Below are 24,288 nucleotides of genomic sequence, written 5' to 3'. Positions count from 1 at the left end.
GCAATTGTTGAATAATGAGGCTTTGCCTCCGTAGGTAGGATCTTTGGGTGTCTGGACTGCTCTTCTGATATGTTTGCTTCTCAGTCTTGTTCTCCTAATCTGTACCACATGATTACTACTCTGTAGTATATTTTGAAATCGAAACTACTAAATCCCTTTCCTTCACTTTTTCATTATTGAGATTCTTGATCTTTTGTTCTTTTAGATGAATTTATTATTTGTCTAGCACTGGGATGTAATTCTTTGGGTAGCTTGATTGGCATGTCTCAGTAAATTAATTTAGGTAATTTATTTTTATTATGTTGGCACAACCCAACCATAGACATATAATATTTTTCCAGTTTTTTTAGGTCGGTCCTTTATTTCTGTAAAGAGTATTTTTTAAAAAGTAATAAACATTTTTATTTATAGTTTCGAGTTACAATTTTTATCCCTTTTCTTCTTCCCCTCCCCCTTCTCTAGGCAGTAAACAATCAGATATGGGTTATACATGTACAGTTATGTAAAACATTACCATGTTAGTCATTTTGTACAAGAAAATGTGAATAAAAGAAAAAATGAAAGTGAAAAATACCAGGCTTCAGAATGTGTTCCATCAATATCACTTCTTTCTTTGGAGGTGGACAGTCCTTTGGGATTGTCTCCGATCATTGTATTGTTGGGAATAGTTAAGTCACTGACAGTTCTTCACCAAATAGCATTGCTGTCTCTCTGCACAAGGTTCTCTTGGTTCTGCTCTCTTCACTACACATCAGTTCATACAAGTCTTCCCAGGCCTTTCTGAAATCCTCCTGCTTGTCATTTCTTAGAGCACAAGAATATTCCATCCCCATCAGATACCACAGCTTGTTCAGCCATTCCTCAATGGATGGGCCTTCCTTTGATTTGTACAGTATTTTGTAGTTGTATTCATATATTTCCACGTGTATGTCTCAGTAGGTGGCCTCCAAATATTTTATACTTTCTGTAGTTACTTGGAATGTAATTATTTTTTCCATCTTTTCCTGCTGGGTTTTGTTGGTAATGTACAGAAACCCAGCCTGGCATTTAAAGCTTGTCCACCTGATCCCAGCAGCCTTTTTCACTTAACTCTAGTTGCTTTCATACTAATCCCTACAAGGGGATTTCATCTCCTTCTGCACAAGTAACCCTCAGACACAGCTCCTTCCTCATCATTTCTTGGCATCCCTTCAGCCAACTTCCAACACGAGGCTTGACTGACCGTCCTCCTTCCTCCCCTCTTTCCCTTTTGGAATGATTTCTATTGCTTTTTATCTGCTTTGTGTTTATTTAGCTGTGTCCGTGTTGTCTCGTCAGGAGAATGGAAACTCCATGGTGGGGGAACGGACTGTTTCCATTTTTATAGTAATAATACCACCCACTTTCCAGGGTTGTTGTGAGGACCAATGAGATAAGCGTTGTAGAGTGCTCTCATAGCAAGCGCCATGTAAATGTTAGCTCTTCTTACCACCACCATGACTGTCACCATCCTCATCATCTTTGTAGCCCCAGTAGACTCTTAACATTTTTGGGGAGGTGTTAGGTTTGATTCATAGAGCTCCTAGGGATCAGAGAGATAATTTCATTCAGCATCATTCTATATATATGGCCAGGAGAGAATAAATGAGTTGCCTGAGTGTACATTTTGTGCTTAGCCAGATAATTTTGTGTTCCTTAGACCTCTGTTAGGTGGGGCCTTTATCCCTTGACATTGACATTGTAAAGTGCAGGGGCAAAGGTTAATGACGGCCTAAAAATTGAATGACTGTGGGAAGCCAACAATTAGAGAACCTTTTGTTGGAAACTGGGGAGCAAGTGGTGGCCTTGGACTACTCTTGCTCAGATGTTTTCACTGTAAATTTTCTGCATTCTACTCAGGGATTGTAGGAGTCCTGCTCTTTTTTATTATTTCCGTTTTGCTAATAATAAGAAGTTTATGCCAAGTCTTCAGTTAATGGTGGTCCGTGGGCCCCCGAGTATTCACTCTTTTATCTCCATAATTGTCACCCTGTTCCTTCATTGTTTGGGTATTGCTGTTGTCACTAGATTTTTGTCCTTAAGGATTTTAGAATTTCAACCATCTGGCACATTAAACCTTGGCTCTGTTGCTTTGCTATGTCTGGTAAAGAGCATCTTATAGTTTCACTGTCCTCGTTGCCCAATAAAGTCCGTGTTAGGATCCACTGAAATGCTAGGAAAAGAGCGATCTCCTGTCTTTTCTAGCTGCTGATTTCCTGTTCAGTGGCTTGCTTGGGTTTGGAACAACAGCTTAGGTGGGATTGACTTCCTGCCTGGCTGCTGCTTTGCGTGGCCATGAGAAGTTGCATAGCCAGACAGTGATGTCATCCAGTTAGGTGCCTCTGTTTTGGCCTAAGGTACGGCCACAGTCATTCTCTTAAGGGGTTGGGGTTGTATTAATTAATGTTGGATATGTTGCACTTGGAGCAGTAGCAGACTTGGGGGGTTTTTACTGGGAACTTCTTTTGCCACAGCTTTGGCTGAAATGTCCATAATGATCAGCTTGTCACTTAGCTAAAAGCCATTGATTGTTGGCTTGGGTAGAAAATGCCTAGTTAGGCAACTTGCCTTTGATCGGTCTGGCCGATGGTCTCCATAGAAGCCAGAAGATTCGGCTCTGTCCTAAATTGGAGGGTCTTTGGATAATTAGGTGAAAGTTGAACTTTATTCTGGGCCCCATAGTTGAAATTCTCTAACGTTTGCAGGGGTTTTATGTACATTCTGCATGTACATGCTCCAGGAGTGAGAGCTTAAAGGTGTGAGCATCATTTTCCTGCTTAGGAAATGGAGGATTTGATTAAGTGGCAGGCCCAGCTCCTCACAGCTACTAATCTGTTGGAGGCTGACGCTTAACTCATGTCTAGTTGAACAGTTTTGGAGAAACAGCACCAGCTCTGACCCGGGCTTCATTAACTTATTGTGGACTGCTGCTTCTTCTTGGACCCACAGGGGAGAAGTGCTGCTAACCCTTCAGCCGCTTTGGGAACCTCCATCCTCTTGGCTGGAAAGCCCAGGTGGTATCTGGCCTGTCTCTGTTTAGACAGAAGGCTTGTAGAAGAGGAGCCAGTGACCACCTCAGAACTGCGTCAACTCATTCCAAACATGGAGTTGCAGGCCTTTGGAGAGCATCTCCTACAACTTTCCCATTTTACAGGTAAGGACCCAGGCAGTCCTCAGCAGCGAAGTCAGAACTGGAATTTGGTCCCTCTTGAAGCTTACTAGGCACACCTCCACCAGTGGGCACTATCTGATTTTTTTTGCGTATGCTTGCTGGTTCCCAACCACTTGTGTTGGTGGATAAAGCCACCAAATTCAGCTAGTTTTTACCTTTTTACCTTGAGGGCATGAATGAAGGTGGTAGCTTGCGAGGGGAGAGAAGTATGAATTTATGGTGCACATCTTCAGCTGAGCTTTGCTGCCATTCAGGAAAATGTTATTTTATTCCTGGTCTTTCTGAGTCGTTCCCCACACAGACCTTTTGAAACCTCTTTCTCTCTTCTCCAATCTGTAATTGTATTTCCATGTCCTAACTCTCATAAGAGATGATGTCATCTCTTAGCTCACTGAGGAGACCAGAAGCTCTTAGACTTATTAACTCAAGGGAGAGGTCACTCCCTCATTTTAGAGATGGTAAAGTCACTTTTCCAAAGGTAGGAATTCCAGCTCAAGACCCAGTCCAAATCTAATACTTATTCCAAGATATTTCCAAACTTTGGTGATACAAACTCCCTCTTTCATGCTTGCAGATATCTCTGTATCATCCCCATTTTCTTTGCTTTTTTTTTTTCTGACAATAGAAGAGGCATCCCTATTTTTTAATACTACATTGGCTCTGTGATCTTTCACAAGGGTTATAATTCCTGCGACTGGTGTAAATCACCTTCCTCACCTCCCATCCATTCTTTCTCATCCTCTTTATAGAGGAACTACCCATGGTCCTGAAGACTTTCTGCTCTTGACTGTTTTGTGGCTGCCAGGACAGCGCTCAGCCTGGCTGTCTAACCTCCCTGTCTCCTGCTGCTAAACTCGGTTGCCTGCCTCTTCTCTAGTCATCTCTGTATATCGTTGATGAAAGCTTGTTTCTCCTCCTCTTTTTTTTTAACACCAATCAGGGCTGAGTACAGGCTGTGGTATATATGAGAATCCATCTTTCTCTTGCCCTTTGTGTTGGCTACAGTGTTGAATCTTCTGAGGCTATACTGTACCTTAATTTGAACTACTTAACTTTTTTTTTTTTGCGGGGTGATGGGGGTTAAGTGACTTGCCACGAGTCACACAACTAGTAAGTGTCAAGTGTCTGAGGCTGGATTTGAACTCAAGTACTCCTGAATCCAAGGCTGGTGCTTTATCCATTGCACCACCTAGCCGCCCCCTACGTAACTTTTTAAAAAAGATTGAACCTCTGATTTCCTTGGGGTAGGAGGAACACTTTGATCAAAACATCCTTGACTGAACAGTGGCACGGGTCTTAAGGAGTTGCATGGAGCACAGAGTTTGAGGGCCTTGCTAGGTTGTAGGTTGGGGTTTAGATTACCCACAGCAAATAGATGACCTTTATGCCCTGAGGTTGGCCTCCATCCCCCCCAGCACACAAGCTATTCCTTCCTCTGATTGTCTTGAGAGAACCTTACCATAGGATTTGGACTTGACTCACTTCCATTAATCTAGTCAGTATGTTCCTTTGATGTTTCTATACTGTGTTGGCTGAAACTTTTCTTTCAAATCCGCTTTATGTTGTTTTGGAAGAAATTGATTTTAGATGATCTGCTTTAACCAGGCATTGTGGGATCTTTGGAAGATCTGTGGCATTTCCCCAGTCTAACCCAGGCCACTCTCTTCCTCACATTTGAGTTTGTGCCTGGGTTGGGGTCCACTTGCAGTGTCTGTTTGGGACCTCTGTTAACCTAGTCACCTTGTGGGGTGGCTGGGAAAGAGAGTCCTGAGTGAACTCCCCTTTTCATGGCACAGAGAGAATGAGAGAGGTAGCTGTAGGTTGTGGGTGTTGGAGGGAACGCTGGGCTTGGGGGGTGGGACAGCTGAGGGCTTCCACCAGTCTCAGGGCAAGGAATGGAACCATGACTGTGGCTGGATGTGTTATAACTCATAGGGTTGTTGGGAGGGTCAAATCAGATCATGTATGTAAAACACTTGGCGGATTCTCAAGCGCTGGGCAAACGTTGGCTAAAAGTGAAAAGAGAGCTTCCTTCCCCTTTGTTGAAGACAAGAACTAGTAAGAGCAGCAGACAGAAAACCCAGTGGACTTTCAGCTAGCCACTGAACTCCAAGTTTTCCCTAGGACACAGGGCATGGAATTTCCCTGAGGGATTTACCCACACAAGTGTCTAAGCATACAGCCCGCTCCCCCCTGCTTTGCTCTTTATGGTGACAGTGACAATGATCATTTTTCTCCAGAGGCTAGTCATTGGGACGAGCCCCCTCACGCCCCCAGGGAGCTGCACCAGAGATGGTGCCACAGATTAAGCACAGCACAGACAATGGACATCAGGAGGGCTTGGCCAGCTTAGAGCTGCCCTGAGACTTTTGGGACACCCTGCACAAGACTTGGAGGCTTGAGAAGTGCTTTATAAGCAGTCTCCCATTGGAGCTTGACAGGGATTGCACCCACAATAACTGACTTGTCCCTGAAGTCCCTCAGATCTGCTCAGAAGAGCTTTATGCTGTAAACTGCCCGTGTGCAGCCACTGAGTGAGAATAGAGAGTGATGGAGAGACCCGAGGTCCTCCAGATCCAGGATGGAGGAAAGGAGCCAGCTGTGAAAGCTGTGGCCGCCGGGGCTGTTACCAGTCAGTCCGGTCCATGTGCACAGGCAGTACAAGTACAAAAAGTGAAGCAGTCCCTATTCTTAGTGTGCTTACGTATGAAAAGGAGAAACAGTGAGGACATCTAAAAATACAGCATGGAGGGAGGGAGTCAATAGAAATGTATACAGAAGAGTTAATGCAAGGTAGCTTGGGAAGATCACCAGCAGTGGGGGGTCAGCCTCATGCTGGGGAATTGGGTAAAAGTGGATTTCTTTCCAGTCTCAGAGGATGGCCAGTAGGAAGGCCTGGTCATGGGAAACAGGGTACGGTGTGAGGAACAGAGAGAAATCCATTTTATTTAGTGTGTGTGTGTGTGTGTGTGTGTGTGTGTGTGTGTGAGAGAGAGAGAGAGAGAGGCAGTTGGGGTTAAGTGACTTGCCCAGGGTCACACAGCTAGTAAGTGTTAAGTGTCTGAGGCCGGATTTGAACTCAGGTCCTCTTGACTCCAGGGCCGGTGCTCTGTCCAGTGCGCCGTCTGGGTGCCCCGAGAAGTCCATTTTAATTGGATGGGAAAGTAAGGGAGGAGGGGAGTAATGTCCAGTGAGGCCAGAGAGGCAGGCTGAGGCCAGCAAAAAAGAAGAGGCAGAGAATGTCACAGGAGTTGGTTGAGTAAGGAGTCATGTGGACATATGTGTGCTCAGGTGGCAGAAAGTGGGAGGGACTGGCCTGGAGAGATGAGGTGAGAAGGTGGTCGGGGATGAGCAGAGATGTGTTGTTGAGGCGTGATTTGGCATGAGGTTGGCCGTGGGGTGTGAGGGAGTGTGAGGAGCTGAAGTTGGGAGCCTGGGAAGCTGGAACCGGTCAAGATTTAAGGGGAAGGACAGTGAGTTGAGTTTTTATTAACTATGGTTAATAATAGGGGTCATCATCATGCCCAGAACACCAGATCGTGAGTCAGGAATACTGGCGTTCAAATTTGACTTTAGACACTTACTGGCTGTGTGACCCTGGGCAAGTCACTTCACCTCTGTTGCCTTAGTTTTCTCAACTGTAAAGTGGCAGTCATAGCAGCACCTTCTTCCCAGGATTGTTGTGAGGATCAAATGAGGTAATTGTCAAGCTCTTAGCACAGTGTGGGCGCTCCATAAATGGGCATCCTTTTCCCTTTCCCCTTTGGGCATGTTGTGTTGAACATGGCTCTGGGAAGATCAGTTGAGGCAGAAATTAGAGGTGGTTTTGTTGAAGAAATGGAAAAGTTCAGGACGATTGCTATTGTGTGGTGCCCCAGCAGTGGAGATTTGGGAGATCTGATGCATATGCTGGCCTCTCTCACTGCCAAAATCCCAGCACCTCACACATTCTTGCTTTGCTTACTTGAGTTAGCTTCTAAATGTAGAGGAAGTGATGGGGAGTTGCTGTTGAGGACTTGCTCACTTGGTGACTATGGAAGAAATCGTCGGGTTGGGGAGAGGCCTTGGTGTGGCTGACCACTTGGCTCAGAACTGGGATAGAGAAGTTGAGGTGGGTGGGGAAAGTGAGGCCTCTCGGTTTCTTAGGATTCAGGGAAAGGAAAGGTAAGAAGTCAGTGCAAGGGGGGCTTGGATACTCCCAAGAAAGAAATTCTGAAGCCATAAAAAGAAGAGTTGTTTGGAGGGACCAGTGATGATCAGTCCTTTTGTTTTTGGTTCTTTTTTAATCTTCATTTCTGAATATAGTCTTTCTTTTTTTCCCCAACCAGCCTTTTCTTTTTCTTTCTTTCTTTCTTTCTTTTTAATGCAGGGCAATGAGGGTTAAGTGACTTGCCCAGGGTCACACAGCTAGTAAGTGTCAAGTGTCTGAGGTCAGGTTGGAACTCAGGTCCTCCTGAATCCAGGGCCGGTGCTTTATGCATTGCGCCACTTAGCAGCTCCCTAAAAGGTTCTTTTTTTTTTCTTCTATCTTTTCTTTTAACATAGAATAAAAAATAAAGGGGAAACACAGTTCTGTAAAACTAACCCCTCCAATTTTCAGGTCCTACAGTGTTTGCCAGCAAGAAGGTGCGCCCTCACCTCTCTTCTTTGGGGTGAGACTTGGACATGATAACTCTGCCACTTTGGATCTGCTGCCTGAGCTTACTGAGGAGGTAGTAGAACCCCATTATGTGGTATGGGAAGAAGCAGTGAGAGAGAGAGGAGCAGGACAAAGTGGGTAGGACACGCTAGGCTGGAGGGAAAACATACCTGGGTCTGACTTTTGCCTACTACACCTGCTGTGAAACCGTGGGAAACTCACCTGGTTCTCTCTGGTCTTTGGTTCCCTTTTCTGTAAATTGAAGAGGATGGAAGGAGGGACGAAGGAAGGGAGGAGACAAGCATTTATTAAATGCCTGCTCTGTGCCAGGTCTTGTGCTAAGCACTTACCTCATTCGATCCTCACAACCACCATGGGAAGGAGATGCTATTATTGTCCTCATTGTATAGTTGAAGAAACTGAGGCAAACAAGGCTAAATGACTTGTCCAGAGTCACACAGCTAATAATAACCTACGGCTGGATTTGAACTTAGGCCTTCCTGACCTCAGGCCCCTTTTGATCACTTTGCTTCTGTGCCTTAGGGTGATTGTGAGGGGTGAGTGAGGTCCAGAAGCAGCAGGACCGTGGAAGCCTTCTCTTAAAGGGCCTCCTAGCTCTCTCTCTCTCTCTCTCTCTCTTTTTTTTTTTTTAAAGTGAGGCAATTGGGATTAAATGACTTTCCCAGGGTCACACAGCTAGTAAGTGTTAAGTGTCTGAGGCTGGATTTGAACTCAGGTACTCCTGACTCCAAGGCCGGTGCTTTATCCACTGCGCCACCTAGCTGCCCCCCTCCTAGCTCTCTTGATGGAGAGAGGGGTACGTCTTATATTTGTTAGAATCCATCCATCAATAACATTTCTTACAGACCTGCCCTGTGTCATCCCTACATTTTTCTTACAGTGTTTCTCATGAACATAGCTCAGCTCTTTTGAGTTTGAGGCTGGGCTGTGTTAACTTCTTACAAAATTGCCAAAGGCAGCATCTGGAAATGGTCCTTATTTGTAAAAATATTTAAAGTGGCTTCTCAGGGTATGCTGGGACATAGAGATTCTGTCTCTTGTTGGGTTTTCGTCGATGCTCCACAGCCCTCTGTCTGGATCTTTTCCTCTTCTTTTGTTCAGTCCTTTTCATGACCCCATCAGAGTTCTCTGTGCAGAGGTACTAGAGAGCTCAGCCATTTCCTTCTCCAGCCCATTTTACAGATGGGGAGACAGAGGCCAGCAGTAAAGTGACGTACTCGGCCTCTGGGGCCAGACTTGAATTCAGGAGGATGAGTCTTCCTGACTCCAGGCCTGGCGATCGGTGCCCTGTGGAGCTGTGCTGATGAGTCTCAAAGCTGCTTATCCAGCCCTGACCTCTTTCTTGACCTTCAAACTTACATCTCCAGCTACTGTCTCAAACTGGATGTCCAGTTGATATCTTAAACCCAGCCTGTCCAAAACCCAACTCCTTATCTGTCCCCCCAAACCCTTGCTTGCACCTGCTCTCTTAAAGTGGAAGGAAGCACCTTCCTCCCAGTCCTTCAGGGTCACAGCCCAGGAGTCCTTCCTGACCCCTCACTTTCTCATTCCATATCCAGTCTGTTGCCACAGCCTGTCGTTTTCACCTTGGCAGCACCCCGTGAATGCACGCCTTTCTCTTCGCTGCCACTGTCACCCCTGGTGCAAGTCCTCATTACCTCCCACCTGGACTATTGCAGTGGCTGCTGGGGTGGGGGTGGGGATCCAGGCCGTCCTCTGTTTGGCTGCCAGCGCGGTTTCCCTCAAGCTCAGGTCCAGCTGTGTCATCTCCTGTAGCTCCTGTCACCTTTAGGGGCAAATCCACAAACTCTGCTGGGCATTCAGGGCCCTGGATAAGCTGCCTTCTGTTAGCTTTCCAGTCTTCTTGCTACTTTCTCCCCAAGGACACCAGCCTCCTGGCTGTCCCTTTGCTCAACTCCAGGCATTCTCTGTGGCTGGCCACCCCCCATGGCTGGGGGCACCTCTTCCATGCTCATCTCTCCCTCCCCGCCTTCCTGTCACTCTGCAGGCCCCAGCCAGACCCTCCCTTCTCAGGAAGCCTTTCCCGCTCCTCTTTCATGCCAGTGCCTGCCCTCTCCTGTTCCCCATCTACCCTGTGTGGAGCCTGCTTGTACACAGTGGTTTGTTTGCATGATGTTTTCCTCATTAGCCTGAGCTCCTTCGGGGCAGGGACTGTCCTTTTGCCAGCCCTTAGCCTAGTGCCTGGCACATGGTAGGCACTTAGTGTTTATCCTATTTGCATTTATTTCACTTTGCATTTGGCTATTGCCATTATTGGGGCAGCTATGGTGGCATCACAGCGGATAGAGCCCCTGGAGTCAGGAAGACCCATTTTCCTGAGTTCCAGTGGGGCCTCAGATACTTACTAGCTATGTGACTCTGGGCAAGTCACTTCACTCTTTGCCTCAGTTTCCTCTTTTGTAAAATAAGCTGGAGGAGGAAATGGCAAAGCCCTCCCCTGTCTCTGCTAAGAAAACCCCAGGTGGGTCACAGAGGCAGATGTGACTGAACACCATCCCTTTTATCACTTGAATATTCCTCTCTCAGTTCTGTGAAAGCTCTGCATTGCATAGCTGTTACATGCTACTTTGGACACCAAGAAACATGGGGGAGCAATTAGAGGCAACTTTTTTTTGGTGGTGGTGATGTTTTGGAGATTTTGCAGTGATGGCCTATATTGGAATATAGCCAGACCCTCCTCAGTGTCTTCGGGTATATTGATGCTGGCTGTTCATTTTTTTTTACTTTACATCTCAGTGACTTTTTCTATATTAACCGTAACTTATCTATAACTTGTTTCTAGATTATTGTTTAGGTGAAAGATGAATTGTGCCTTTTTTCTCCCATTGGCACATTTAGCAACATAAAATCCATTTAGCTGAGATTGGCTGCTGAGATGCAGGTTGATAAGTTGAATATTTCTTTCCCTTCCTGATCCAGAAGTCTAACTTAATTTGGTTTTCTGCTGGTGATCTTAAGACAAAACAACTGGAAATTAAACAAAACAAATTAGAATTGTCACTTTTTTTCTTATAGTTGAACCCTGTGTCCCTGTGTCTTCGCCCCTGCTAATCTGCTAATGCAGTAAATTGGAAGATTGCTGTTCCCAGGATACCCTGTAATGGGCAAGGAGCCACCGAGAAGAACATTTTTCTTTTAATTTTTAAGCTTTGGTTTGAAAGGTAAGGAGGCCTTTTCTATTCTCAGTTCCTTTAACTGTCTCCCAGTCCTTGGGGGAGGGGGGCATGTATAGAAGTCCTCAGGTCCCTGTGATCTTGCTGGTGGCTGTAGGGCACAGGAAGTGAAGGGGAAGTCTGCCCTCAGCTGGGATTGCTCTGTTCTCTGGAGCCCCTTCAGTGTTCACAGTGAGGACCAGAAGCCCTTATAGCAGGAAGCTGGCCTCAGATGTGGGACTGTCTTTGAGAGAATTTGGCTCGTAGGCTCCTTGTCTGCATGACGGCCCTGGAGCCCTGAGTTCTACTTTCTGAACTCAGTTTTATTGTCAGTCAGTTCATTATTATTTCACTTTGCATGTTTGGTTTGTTTGACCTTGTTTGGGTGATTAATTTTTTCTTTGCAGTGTTAGGTGTGTCTGTTTCTATGCAAGAACACTTTGTATTTTACGGTATAGTTCTCCTAAGGAGGGTTAGAAACCAGTTGCCTTTTCTGCAAAATCATGTTTTTCCCCTTCTTCTCCTGCCCTAAATAATGTTTGGCTGCTGACCAGCCAGGTTCCAAACTGACTGGAGTCGTTCGGGACTTCTTCCTTTCCTTTCTGGATCCCATTGGTTGTGACATCCTGCCCTGGCCTCCTGGTACCACCAGGGCCGAGGCCTTTCTGGCTTCCCCACTCCATCCCATGTATCTGTCTCTTGGCAAAAACTTCCTGAAACACAGTGGCTGGGGTCCTTTCCCTGTCCTAGGCCCGGCCCCCTCTGTGGATGCCTCCTGGGATGGCTTGTGTCCCTCTTGGTCCCAGCTCTTTGCCTGGTGGGTGGCTGCCCTCCCCGACCTTGTACTTGGGAAGGAAGACGATTTGTTTGTTCACTTAGTGCAGCCCCTTAATGCAGGTGCTTCAAGACGGCAGTGCTGCTTAGAGCCGCTGCTGACCTGAGTTTTGACACCCATTGGAAGCCTTGACGTTCCTTGTTCGGTTTCTTGGTACTTTATTTGAAGCCCAGTGTTGTGGCCTGTCCCAGAGGGGCCCTTTCTGGATCCTGCCAGAAATGTTCGAGAGCATGGGGCCAAGTGTACATCCCTGACACACTCCACTCAGGACTTTCTGAGCGAAATCTAGCCTAGAAGGGCAGCTCTTTGGGGTCAGGCCATTCAGCCAGGCCCAGATCCACCCAGTTCTGCAGTTGTTCTGTGGCCCAGCCCTGTGGCACTCTGCGGACTTTGCCCCTGTTGAGGCAGCCGGTCTCTGCCCCATTTCCTGAGCAATCAGTCTAGTGATCGACAAAACCATAAAAACAAATCAAATGAGATTAGTCTCACTTGCTGGCTCCTTGTCGGCTCCTCCTCATCTCTTCACCATGCCCCACAGCAGCCGGTCCACAGGGCTTCTTTCTTCAAGCCCCCTTCTCTTTCAGCAGAGATGTTCACCTCATCCTTCTTCCCTTTTGTTGTTTGCCCCCAGCCCCTCGGCATCATCCCCCCCCTCTTCCTTCTTTGCTCTAATCTCTGGGGAATGGGTCACTCCTCCTTGCCAAGTCTTGAGCTTGTCCATCATCTCCTTGGGAACCTTGTCCCATGAATTGTCCCCCCCTTTCCTACTTGTCTTACAGATGTGCCTAGGTTTCTCCCTTGCTTGAGAAAGAATCTTGACTGCAGCCTGCTGTCCCCTGAGCTTATGGCCTAAAGCTCTCTGGCAGCCAAACACCCAGAAAGTTGTCCACGTTGCTGTTGGCTCCCCTTCCACCCTTTCCTCCGTCTTTGTCACTGGCTTCCTGCACCACTGCTCAGCTCAAAGGCTGTGAAATCTAAAGGCTCACGTTCTCAGGCCTCGCTCTATGTGCTCCTCCTCCTGGATGCCCTTTGACTGACCTGGTAACCTGGGGCTTTGCCTTGGGCTTTCTCTTGGGCCCTATTCTGACAGGTGTGTGTTCAGTCCTGCCCTCCCTCCATCCTCTGGCTTGAGTGCCCCTCCTCAGTTCTGGGGAAGTGAGTGCTTGGTCACTTACTCCCCACTGTCTCCACCAGGGACAGCCAGAATCAGGTGGGCAGTGGCAGCCCCTTGGTCAGGTCTTCTAACTTGATGCTAGCAGTTGGCCCCACTCTCTCCCCTCCCTGCCATCTTTTGTGATCCCGCCCAACTTGGCTGTTTCCTTGGGAGATGTTGTTGTGGCCTCCCACTGCTCAGAAGTGTCTCCGTTATTCCCTCTTTCCTAGGGCCTTATGTTCAGACCAGACCTCTTTCGTACAGTCCAGCTCTCTCTCCTCTCCTTTCCCTCCTTCATGGTGTGTGGAGAACACCTAGAGTCATGGGCCCTGATGCTGTGTGCCCGACTGGCCAGCTTCTCCTCTCCCCTCAGCCCTTCCTTTTAGGCCTGGCCTTGCCACTGGCCCCTGCTGTCACACAGGAGGGTCCCTGCGGGTGCCATCTGGCTTCTGTTACATGTTTATTTGTTCTGTTCATTGTTTCCTGGTTACCTTTTAATCAAGTTGAGGCTGTACTCGAGAGCGTCGTGGGGCACGCGCCAACACTTCTGCTTTATAGCACAGATAAAATTCTGCTTGAGCTGTGAAGCTTTCCCCTGAGCATATTAACCTTCCTCTTCTGTCTCTCTCACATCATTCCCATCTCCGCTGTGCTGACCGTGTCCTTTGGTTACCCCATGTTTGTCTTAGACAGGGACTGGATCTGAAAACCTCTGGTGCGCTGACCCTGGCCTAGTCTCTGTAGTGGCAGGTTGGCTGGGCTCTCTTCTTTTGGATACACACCATCCTGCTTGTATCCTCTATTTCCCCTTCAGCCATCAGAGACTGTTAGGGTTAGGCTGAGGTCTGGCCTGATGGTCTAACCTTAACCCCGCCCCACATTTAGAGAGCTCCTCCCAACAGCCGGGGGGGGGGGGGGGGGGGCTGTTATAATCCCCATTTTGCAGTTGTGAAAACTGAGGCCTGGCCCTGGGCCACATAGCTCCAGCACTCATCCCAGTATTCTGTCTTCTCTGAACTCCTCCCTATAGCTTGTGTCACGGACTTTGAAAGCTTAGATTAATGGTGCTTTCTCTCACTGTTTGCACGCTTATGTGATGGGGTGGAAAGCAGGGCTAGAAGGGGAATCGAGACTTGTGCTTGGGTCTGTCTCGGACCCTGGGCTGGGGGCCACAGAATGAGCCTCTGCTCATTGGAAGAACGGACACCATTAGCTCCGGACTAGCCACAACACACATTGTTGGGTTTGCCATGTTTAATGAGGCTGAGTCACCCCTTGGGGCTGTTACACTGTTGATGATCCATTGCTTGAGGGCAGGCCCCTAGTCTTTGGCAGCTCAGATTCCTCTGTCCGCCTCTCAAAAGAGGCTCCCCTAGACAGGCGGAGCTGTAGACCTCTGTGGCTGCTCCTCGGTTATTCTTGCCCTCAGAGATGGCTTGGCATTGGAAGGCATGATTCCTGTGATCTGTGTAAGAAAAGCTGGTGGTGTTTGGCCTCTGCAGGCTGAGTCTGGGGGAGAAGGTAGGGCTAGAATCCATGCTCAGCTTCCTTTATGGAGAAGGGCCTCTCGTCAGAGCTGCAGCTACTTCTATGTGTAGATTTCCTTCCTTTTGTCCTTTTTAGTAACTTCTGCAGTAAACTCACCCAGTCTTCTTGAGCGAGATGAGTCTGTGTTTTATTTCCCTTGGAGATTGTCCAGTGACAAAACAAATCCTGTGGAGAAGGACTGAGACGCCAGGGGCCTGCGCAGGGATGTGGCACACCATGCCAGTCTCCACAGGTGCCTTGGCACAGCTTCTGTGCCTACCTCCCTCTTCAGCCCAGGCCTACTTCAGGCTCAGTGGAGGGTCGGAAAGCCCAGTTGTCACTTAAGCGTGAGGAGCTAAGATGAATAGTGACTGTGCTTCTCAGATGGAAATTCTTTTTCACTGAGGTGAAACCTTGGGAAAAACTCCCCTCCCTACACTGAATAGGAGCTTAGTGCAAAGGTTGCTGGGTCACAGCGTCCTGAGACCTTCTTTCTGATTTCACCCTATAGACCCTCCCTAGCTCCTTCCACGGAGCATGGGCAGCTCCCGGGGGTTCTCTGAGCCATGTTCGTAACCAGAAGTAGTGAGGAGCTGAATGGCTGAGCTCCCTATCTTTCTGGGAACCCGCCCTGTAACCCTGACTTCCTGGGTGACTGGGACAGGGAGGCTGATGGCTCACCCATTCTACATAGGACAAGGGAGGGGCATTTGGGACTAGCAAGCTTTGGAGGGCTGCAGCAGCCAGGAAAGACCACCACTGAAGGATGCTGGGGAGGCAAGCAGGGATGAGCCTTCTTTGGGCTAGACCAAGGAATGGGGCTCCCTGCCTGTCACCCTGACTTGGCCTGGGAGTGGACTTGGTGGGAGCAAGTGTTGTCTGAGTCATGCTAAAGCTTGGGCTACACCCGGGTGGTTTCTCATTGGCAGAAGTTTTCCTTGCTGACAGCAAACTCTACTGCAGAAGCTGTGGCTCCTCTGATTTGCATATTTACTATGGTCATATCCTCTCCAGGCAGCAAGGTGGACAGACCCAAGTTCAAATCACTGGTGGTGTGACCCTAGGCAAGTCACTTCACCTGGTTTGCCTGTTTCCTCTTCTGTAAGAGGGGACTAATTCTGGTACCTACCTCACAGGGTTGTTGTAAGGGTCTGGTGAGTTAATGTTTGTAAAGCACTTGGCACAGTGCCTGGCTCTGAGTAAGTGCTAGGTCAGTGTTAGCTGTTAGCATCACCATCATCATTGTTACATTTCATTCACTGTTTCATTTCCTTTGAGCTGGAAGCACGGATGAGAATTCTCATTGTCAAACCCACTGAGTCATTGATGAAATGTTGCTAGAAAGGATATTGCCATCTTCATCTTTATTGTGCAAAGTACAGGTTATGGTTAGAACAGGCATGGGGTTGAATTTCAGTTTTGCTTTTGTTGTTTTTCTGGGTTTTTTTTGTTTTTTTCCCCGTGGGGCAGTGAGGAATAAGTGACTTGCCCAGGGTCAGTCACACAGCTAGCAAGTGTCTGAGGTCGGATTTGAACTTGGGTCCTCCTGAACCCAGGGCCAGTGCTTTATCCACTGTGCCACCTAGCTGCCCCTGAAGGATAAGAAACTTTTGGGGGAGGGCAGGGAAGTGAAGGTTAAGTGACTTGCCCAAGGTCACACAGCTGCTAGTACATGTTAAATGTCTGAGGTCTGATTTGAACTCAGGCCCTTCTGAATACAGGGCTGGTGCTTTATCCACTGCACCACCTAGCTGCCCCTCAGTTCTGCTTTTAAGATATTTTCCCCTCCCCATTGCTACAGTAGTCATTGTGCCACCAGGATTCTAACAGCTTCCTCTAGCACATTTTATGGTGTTATTTTTCCTTATTCGAAGGGACCTGGGCTCCTGTTGAAAAGTGACGGAATAAACTGAACTCTGCACCTGGCCCCGGCCCGGCCTGGCCCCGGCCCGCTGACAAAGAGACAGAGAGAGAGAGAGCCCTTAATGGCAGCTCGCCCGGGAGGGAGTTTCTGAAAGAACTCAGGGACATGTTTGCAGTAGTATGCTTCTTCATTATTTAATTTTTCTTTTACATTTCCTTGGAAATGTCTTTGTTCACTTAGTGTACAAATACACAATTCTGTCATTTTCATTTATTTTAATGGTGGACAGGCGTCTATCATAAATACCTTCACATCAGGGAATCGAGTCTCCTACCAGCTTTATTATTTGATATTAAAAAAAAAGGTTTATCCAATGAAAACAAATTATCCCGTTGCTGTGTGTGCCGTGAATGTGTGCATTTGTGTATGGGCCTGCACCGGTGCTTGTGCACCGGTGCAGGCAGCCGTGTGTGCGTGTTCACATGTGGCTGTGTGTGTACATTCTGCTCTCTAGTGTGGGAGGGTCTGGTCAGAGTTCTGGTCCTGATGGCTCTCAGGGCCGTGAACCCCCAAAGGCTTCTTTGATAGTAGCCTTTTCGAGGCCAGGAGGAATTGAATTTTCTGCATCCAATAGTTCTGTGGCATGGAGAGCTCTCTCTAGAAGAACGTGCCAACCCAGGATGATAGTCATTGGTGACGGCTACCATCTATGCTTAGGTGAGGTCTTTATATTTCTTTTGTCTTCCTTTACCTAAGATTGCTCCCTAAAGTAACTTTCCCCCAAAGATCCACAGGTGAGCCTTAGGGAAGAGAGGTGTGGGTGTGTGTAGTGAAGGCCCAGGACCTTCCTCTAGGCCCTACTTTCTTAAACTGTGGGTGTCACCAAAAACTGGGCAACAGTTAAAGGTTGTGTATACCTAGTTTATATGCTTAGATACCCAGGGTCATTTAAACATTTCTCAGGTGAAGAGGGTTCACAGGCGGAAAAGGTTTAAGAAGCCCTGCTTTAGTCCATGCTGTCTCCAGAACCCTTTAAAAAATCTGCCTGCCTGTCATCCTGCACATCTGTCTGTCTTCTTGCCTGCCTGCGTCTGTTTGCCTTTCTGCCTGCCTGTTTGTCTGTCTGTCTCTGAATGGGGAAGAAAACATTTCCCAGGAGTATGGGGTAACATATTGAGTAGGGGGGCAGCTAGATGGCGCAGTGGATAGAGCACTGGCCCTTGAGTCAGGAGTACCTGAGTTCAAATCCAGCCTCAAACGCTTAACACTTACTAGCTGTGTGACCCTGGGCAAGTCACTTAACCCCAATTGCCTCACTAAAAAAAACCAAAAACATATTGAGTAGGAAGGGACATGAAGCTATGGGGTCAATCTCTTCTCACCCCCCCCCCCAATAAAAAAAGAAAGAAAGAAAGAAAACTGAGGCTGTTGGCTCACCTTTCCAGCCATGGGACTTGGTGGAAGGAGCCTTTGCTAGCCCAGAAGCATGCAACAGCAAAACAGCTCTGAAGACCTGCTGTGTTCTTTGCCTGTAATTCATCAGTATTTTATTTCTGTTTCTTGGCTGTCACGGTTCCCAGAGAAGCTGTCTTCCCCTTCCCCTCCCCTGAGAGAGGCTGTTTTGTGGCTCGGTGCTTTTTGAATTAGGGGGAGATGTTGCTTGTAACTCTTTTAGAACAATTAAATGAATGTATGTGAAGGTCTGATACCATTTCAGGTTAATCCCTCTTTTCTTTCCCCTTGAGAGACACTTGGGAAGGATGGTACTTGGTGCTGTCTTTCTGGAGTCGCTTGGTGTCAGAGGTTCAGACCCACCATAATGCAAAGATCAAAATGGAAGCTGAGGCAGAGGAAGTTTGTAATTGGCCTGCTTCCGGGTCCATCTCCCAAGCCTTTGGTTCCAAGTACCGTAGTCCTCTGCGATCTCAAGGATAAAATGCCTTCTTCCAAGGCAGGTTAGCGACTGCCATTGAGCCTTTGATGTTGTTGCCTTGAGCCCCTGGAGGCTGGGTGGCAGAAGTGGCTCTGGGGCCCCTCTGGCCTGATCAGTGCCATCTCACTTGATAAGGAAGCCTAGAAGTTCCCTTTCTATAATAGAACAGAGTGGGAAAAGTAGAGACCCTGCTAACTTGAGGCTAGCAGGGCTTCTCTAGATATATGTGAAAGACAACTCTGTTAACAGCCCTCATCAAGGATCCAGTAGTTAAACCAAGTGAGGGGCAGCCAGGGTGCCAGGCTCAGAGGCCCTCTGACAGGCAGGTATAGGGGCTGTGTGACCATGGACAGGTTACTGTTTCTCTGTGTCCTCCATAATAATGGTCCAGATTCTTAACTGTGAAAATTTAAATTGAGAACCTGCAGCTCACTGAGAAGACCTTTTGTCTTTCTAAGCTGCCGGTGTTAAAAGTCAGTGAATATCCCTGTCTTGAGAAAAGCAGAGCCCTTGTCCTCATTTAAAGACAGCCTTACAGGCTTCATTTCCCTTTGAGAAAGTGATTCCTTTATCACAGATTGTGTTGTCAACTTTTGAGGAACAGATCAGTGTTATTATGTAAAAAGGAAAGGACGGTGGAAAACTCTGCAGGAAGGTTTTCAGCAGCTCCTTCCAAATGTGGAAATGGCCTGAATGTGCCGTTTTAATCCGAATCACTTAAAAAATCGAGTTTGTCTGTAACTTGACATCAAGAATAGATCTTTTTATGGTTATTTAAAAAACAAGGCATTAATAAGGCCTCTCTATCACGGTTGTCTTCTACAGTTGCTGTGGCCAAACCTCACATCCTCTGGCCCCGGCATTGGCATTCAGCATCTCCTAATCTGTGAAGGACCTCAGTCCTAGCATTGGGCCTGCCCTCTGTGCCTACCATTTATGTAGCACTTAGAGACATCAGAAAATAATCTTAAACAATAAAACAGTAATTAGTATGTTAGTGATATAAAGGAATTTAGGGAAAGAGTTTATTCTCTTACCTGTTTTATCTTTTCCTGTGTGTGTGTGCGCGCGCACACACGTACAAATGCCCATGTGTGTGCTTGTGTTTGTATTCTTGAGAGAGAGAATGGGGATACGTTGGTTGCCTTCATTTTATATGAATTATATTGTCAGCTAGAGACTGGTTGCTGGGTTTTCTTTCTTTTTCTTTTCTTTCAAACAAGCATTTGAATGTTTAACTTCTCTCTCTCTCTGCCCCTTTTATGTCTTTATTCTGTCCCTTCCCCAAGCAGAGGACCTTAGTTCTCTGTGTGAGCTCCCAAGCAGGGCTTGTAACAACCAAATGTCCCAAGAAGCATCCTTGTAGCCAGATGGGGACTCACAGGCCCTTTGATTTAAGGATTGGAAGTGGGGGTCTTGGCTTGTCCCGTCACAGTTCCTTGTGAATCAGCTGTCTGTGCATTGCCCCAGGTAAGCCTGGTGAGGCAGTCGAACCAAATGGATGAAGGGACCCGCCGATGGCAGTCTCATTGCCTTTGGGGTGATGTCTTTAGCTGGGAGAGATTGTGCCTTCTAGGAAATAGTCACCATCTTAGAGCTGTTACTACCCAGGGGTGATGGAAGGTTCTGTCCTTAATATAGTTCGAGGGGGGATGATTTGTCATTCTCCCTTCTTTGGTTCTTTGTTTAAAGACCTCGGGGCCCTAGTTGGTCGTTGAGATTCCAAGGTTATCAAGGCAAGCTGCTTTATTCACGTCTTACTTGTGAGGATGATTCATAGAGCTCATTTTAGGGGAAATAAGGACTTCTTACTTTAGTGTGTGATTTGAAGTTGTCTCCAGTAGATATCTATCCTCCCCCATCTTTGTAGCAGTGAACTGTTCAGTGAAGGCTGTTTTGGGGCTGAGGAATGGCTTGTTTTTTAGGTTTGCTGCTTGGGTTGTCTCAAGAATGGAGGAAAAAATGACTTCTTCATATTCACTGAGAAACAGTACTGAAAAAAATCACAAAAGATGGTATCTTGATGGTTTCTCTGATTGAAAATTGAACTATTTTCAGGAATTCCATAATATTCCAAAATCCCTTGGGCAGAGTTAGAGTGGTTGAGTACAGGGGCTTTTGTCCCGTTTCTCTTCTGTCCCTTTGTGCCTAGCCCTGAGCTCAGTGAACACTTGTCTGAGGGTACACTTGCAGAAAACATGGCCTAGGTAGAAACAAGTATGCCTTCAAACAAGGGACCTGAAGAGTTTTGTTTTAAATCTCATGCCTAAATTAGCAGCATGTGGTTGCTATACTGAGGGAAGGCATGCCATAGCTGGAGTCAGCTAATGGCATATTTTTCCTGTTATATTTATAGCCTTGAACTTGCATATAAAAACATGTCATGCTTGGTTCATCCACATTCAGATTTTTTTTTTAAGTTCAAAGAGTTTAAAAAATAAAAATCTACTTTGGGGAGAGAAGGGCCTGGGGTGGGAGATCCAATTCATCTATTAAATATATTGTTTTAACTTGGATTAAAAGTTTATTTTATATGTAATGCATTGGCATTTGGGGCTGTAAAACTGAACTGATTGTGTGAAAGGTGGGAACATTGTAATAGTTGGAGTTATTTTGTGAAATATTTTTCCATTTCTTCAGACCATGTTTTGGAAATTTGACCTTCACTCGTCATCCCACATAGACACACTTCTAGAGAGAGAAGATGTAACACTGAAGGAATTAATGGATGAGGAAGACGTTTTGCAAGAATGTAAAGCTCAGAACCGCAAACTTATTGAGTTTCTGTTGAAGGCAGAATGTCTTGAAGATTTAGTCTCATTCATTATAGAAGAACCACCTCAAGACATGGATGAAAAGATCAGATACAAGTAAGAAAATCTATCTTCGCTTTGGAGTGGAAAGAGAAGGGATGAAGCCACATGATCCTTGAGAATTTATTTGTAGAGAGAGTGTTGGGGAGCTGCTCCTGGAGTGCTTTCACAGCTCTCCTGTGGGTCGTATATGGGCTCAGGCCCCACTGCAGAGATTGAGAATCTTAATTTGAGGCGTAGAGGTGGGGTGCAAGTTTCATGTTTAAAACAAAGTCCGTGGGAGTCATGAACCAAAACGGAAGTGTTCTCAAATCTGGTTCTAAGGGGGTCCTGGGAGGGCAGAGGGCTGTGTAGACACTGAAACAGATAGCCACATGCTAAGGCTACTCAAATCTTTTCCCCGCTTTGCAGGTGGGGAGATGGAAGTTAAATGAGTACCCGAGACCACACAGCACAAATCTAAGCCAGAATTTGGATGCTTTTCTGTCTAGTCCTGAGCTCTAAAGACTTAGAACCAAGTAGAATAGACTCTGGCCTTTAACTAACTGGAGAGATTGAGTCAGAACCATTCAGAGCTTTAAGGGAAGACTAGATTAAGCAGACTGAAGCAGGTAATTGCATGGATGTGAATCCCTCTACAACTGAATATTTATCATGAAACATTAAGCGGACTTTTGTTATGCCTATAGGCAGGAAGATAATGAAACACAGGTGTCCCTGCCTCGTGCCATTGGTGTTTAGAACCACTTTGTCCAGGGGCAGTAGGATGGACTCGGGGAGCTGAAAGGTCAGAGTTGGTACTTTATGAAGCTCCTTTCCAATTTGGCCAGCAAGCTGTGGGGCTGGAGCATCATGGGGCGTTCCCCCCGGGGATGGAGGAGAACATTCCTGTCTAAGTGGGGGCCAGTGCCATTGAGGAAGGTGGCCTCTCAAAAACTTTGTTATCTTTGCCATAAAACCTAAATGGAAATCTGAGTAGCTTAGACAGGGGGATGGGCTTACAAGGGTTAGGAAGTTGGGCTTACATTTTTAGGTGATGGATAATTCTTTGGGGGGGGGGCAGTGGGGCAGTGAGGGTTAAGTGACTTGCCCAGGGTCATACAGCTAGTGTCAAGTATCTGAGGTCAGATTTGAACTCAGATCCTCCTGAATCCAGGGCCGGTGCTCTATCCACTGTGCCACCTAACTGCCCTCTTTTTTGTTTGTTTTTGTTAAGACAAGTCTTGGGGGCAGCTAGGTGGCACAGTGGATAGAGCACCGGCCCTGGATTCAGGAGGACCTGAGTTCAAATCCGGCCTCAGACACTTGACACTTACTAGCTGTGTGACCCTGGGCAAGTCACTCACTTAATCCTCATTGCCCTGCAAAACCAAAACACACCAAAAACAAAACAAAGAGACTTGTCTTTCAGGGGGTTATGAGCAGCGAGAAGAGACTTTGTTTCCACCTCCTCAGTTTAAAATGGAGTTCTTGGGCTCTGAGCCACCCAGATGTGTTTACCCCGTGCTCAATGCAGCAGCTGACATAGCTGTTTCCTGGCCTCTCGGTTGAGGAGAGTGTGACTTGTGTTTGGGAAAGGAGAGACATAATCGACTCTGAATACCCAGCACTGTGTGGGAATTGAGTGTAGACTCCATGTTCTTTGCCAAGTAGGCAGGGGTATATGGTAAGAGGAAGGACACAAGGCCTTGGCGTGAGCATGGGTGTCGGCAGTGTTTCTCTGAACGCTTCTGAACTTTGGTTTCCTCACCTGCAGGATAGAGACAGTGCCTTCCGTACTGTTTATTTTAGGTTGGTGTCTGGATGGAAAGTTGCACGGGGTGTGAGTGTGAGCAGTTACTGTGCAAGGGGGTGGCCATTCACTTCTGTACCCTCCTCGAGGGATGGGAACAAGGGAGAGCAGAGCCCCTGAGCACCCACTGAAGTTTGGGGCAGTCCCTGCCTTTGAGCGGGACACTGAAATTTGGTTTACTTGAGACCTAATGTTCACTGAGTACTTCATGCACCTCCTCTAAAACTTCCTACTTTACTGATGTTCAAATCTGTCAGGGTGGGAGCTGGCCCCAAGAATTCTGAAAGGAGACCTCGGGGTCTAGGGGGCATCCAGAGGCCTTCTAAGAGACGTTGGGAGTCACCCCTGTAGTGCCAGTGTCATTTCTTGCCAACCACCAGGACCCGGTTTGGCCACTGCTGGTTAGCTTAAAGCACTGTATCTCGTGGTGGATTCCTGGACCTCAGAAGCTTTGATTCTTTGGTGCACTGCTTCAGAAGGCCCACGTCATACAAAGTGACTTGCAGTCTAATGTCCACGGGAATGTGTTGTATCTTAACTTTTGCTCAGATTGCAAACTGAGGTTTGAATGGTTACAGAAACTTTGAGAAAACCTTTCCAACTTGTATTATTGTGTGTGCTTGTGTGTGCCACTGAGCTGTGACTATCTGATGATAGGAGTGTTCTGTTCTCCTAGGTACCCAAATCTAGCTTGTGAATTGCTCACTTCCGATGTCTCTCAGATGAATGATAGATTGGGAGAAGATGAATCTTTGCTAATGAAGCTGTACGGCTTCCTCCTGAATGATTCCCCTTTGAACCCGTTACTTGCCAGTTTCTTCAGCAAGGTGCTCAGTATCCTTATTAGCCGAAAACCAGAACAGGTAAATATTCTTTTCCCAAAGGTAAGTGACTTTGCCAGCAAGTTGGCTTGTTTGCTTTAGTCTTCTAAATCTGTCTTTGGTTTTGATGAAAATTTAAATAATCCTCTATAGAAACACCTGATCATTTATGCTTGAGTTCACTGCTTATTCTAAGACCGGCACTTCTCACTTAGGTTATTAGCATAACCCTTTCCACTGGGTGATAAAGCACACCTGAACCTGGAGATATCAGATGCTTGGGTGGAGAACGGTGTGTGCAGGTTTGAGGGAGAGTTTCTCTTTGTGAGGATACTGGATGGTGACTGAGTGGAGCTTCGGAAAGCTGTCATTGCAGAGAGCAATTGCAGTATCTCATGGACCAGAAGTAAAATTTGGGTATTTGTTGCTGCATTGCCCCTATGACATTTGGACAGAGAACAGGAGCCTTGTGCTTCAGGAACTCTCTAGAAAGAAGGCCTCCAGATGGGTCTGCTTAAGCTTCTGAT

At 46.9% G+C, this 24,288-nt stretch overlaps 1 protein-coding gene across 9 annotated transcripts in view; it reads left to right on the top strand.

Moving 5' to 3' along the window:
• Positions 1–24,288, top strand: part of PPP6R3 (protein phosphatase 6 regulatory subunit 3) — a 100,721-nt gene that overhangs the window by 24,804 nt on the left and 51,629 nt on the right. For 6 of the 9 annotated variants that reach the window (XM_043973408.1, XM_043973407.1, XM_043973406.1 and 3 more), the window contains exons 3-6: positions 10,887–11,032; positions 16,413–16,579; positions 20,976–21,205; positions 23,617–23,803. In XM_043973408.1, the coding sequence (XP_043829343.1) occupies positions 16,568–16,579; positions 20,976–21,205; positions 23,617–23,803 (429 nt within the window). In that variant the 5' untranslated portion in view covers positions 10,887–11,032; positions 16,413–16,567. Of the gene's footprint in view, positions 1–2,967; positions 3,173–10,886; positions 11,033–16,412; positions 16,580–20,975; positions 21,206–23,616; positions 23,804–24,288 lie in introns of all 9 variants that reach the window. The other 3 variants (XM_043973400.1, XM_043973402.1, XM_043973403.1) reach the window with 3 other exon arrangements.

Source organism: Dromiciops gliroides, chromosome 6, assembly GCF_019393635.1.
Source record: "Dromiciops gliroides isolate mDroGli1 chromosome 6, mDroGli1.pri, whole genome shotgun sequence".
In the NCBI taxonomy this organism is placed as follows: domain Eukaryota; kingdom Metazoa; phylum Chordata; class Mammalia; order Microbiotheria; family Microbiotheriidae; genus Dromiciops; species Dromiciops gliroides.
This window is presented reverse-complemented; position numbering and strand designations above follow the sequence as displayed.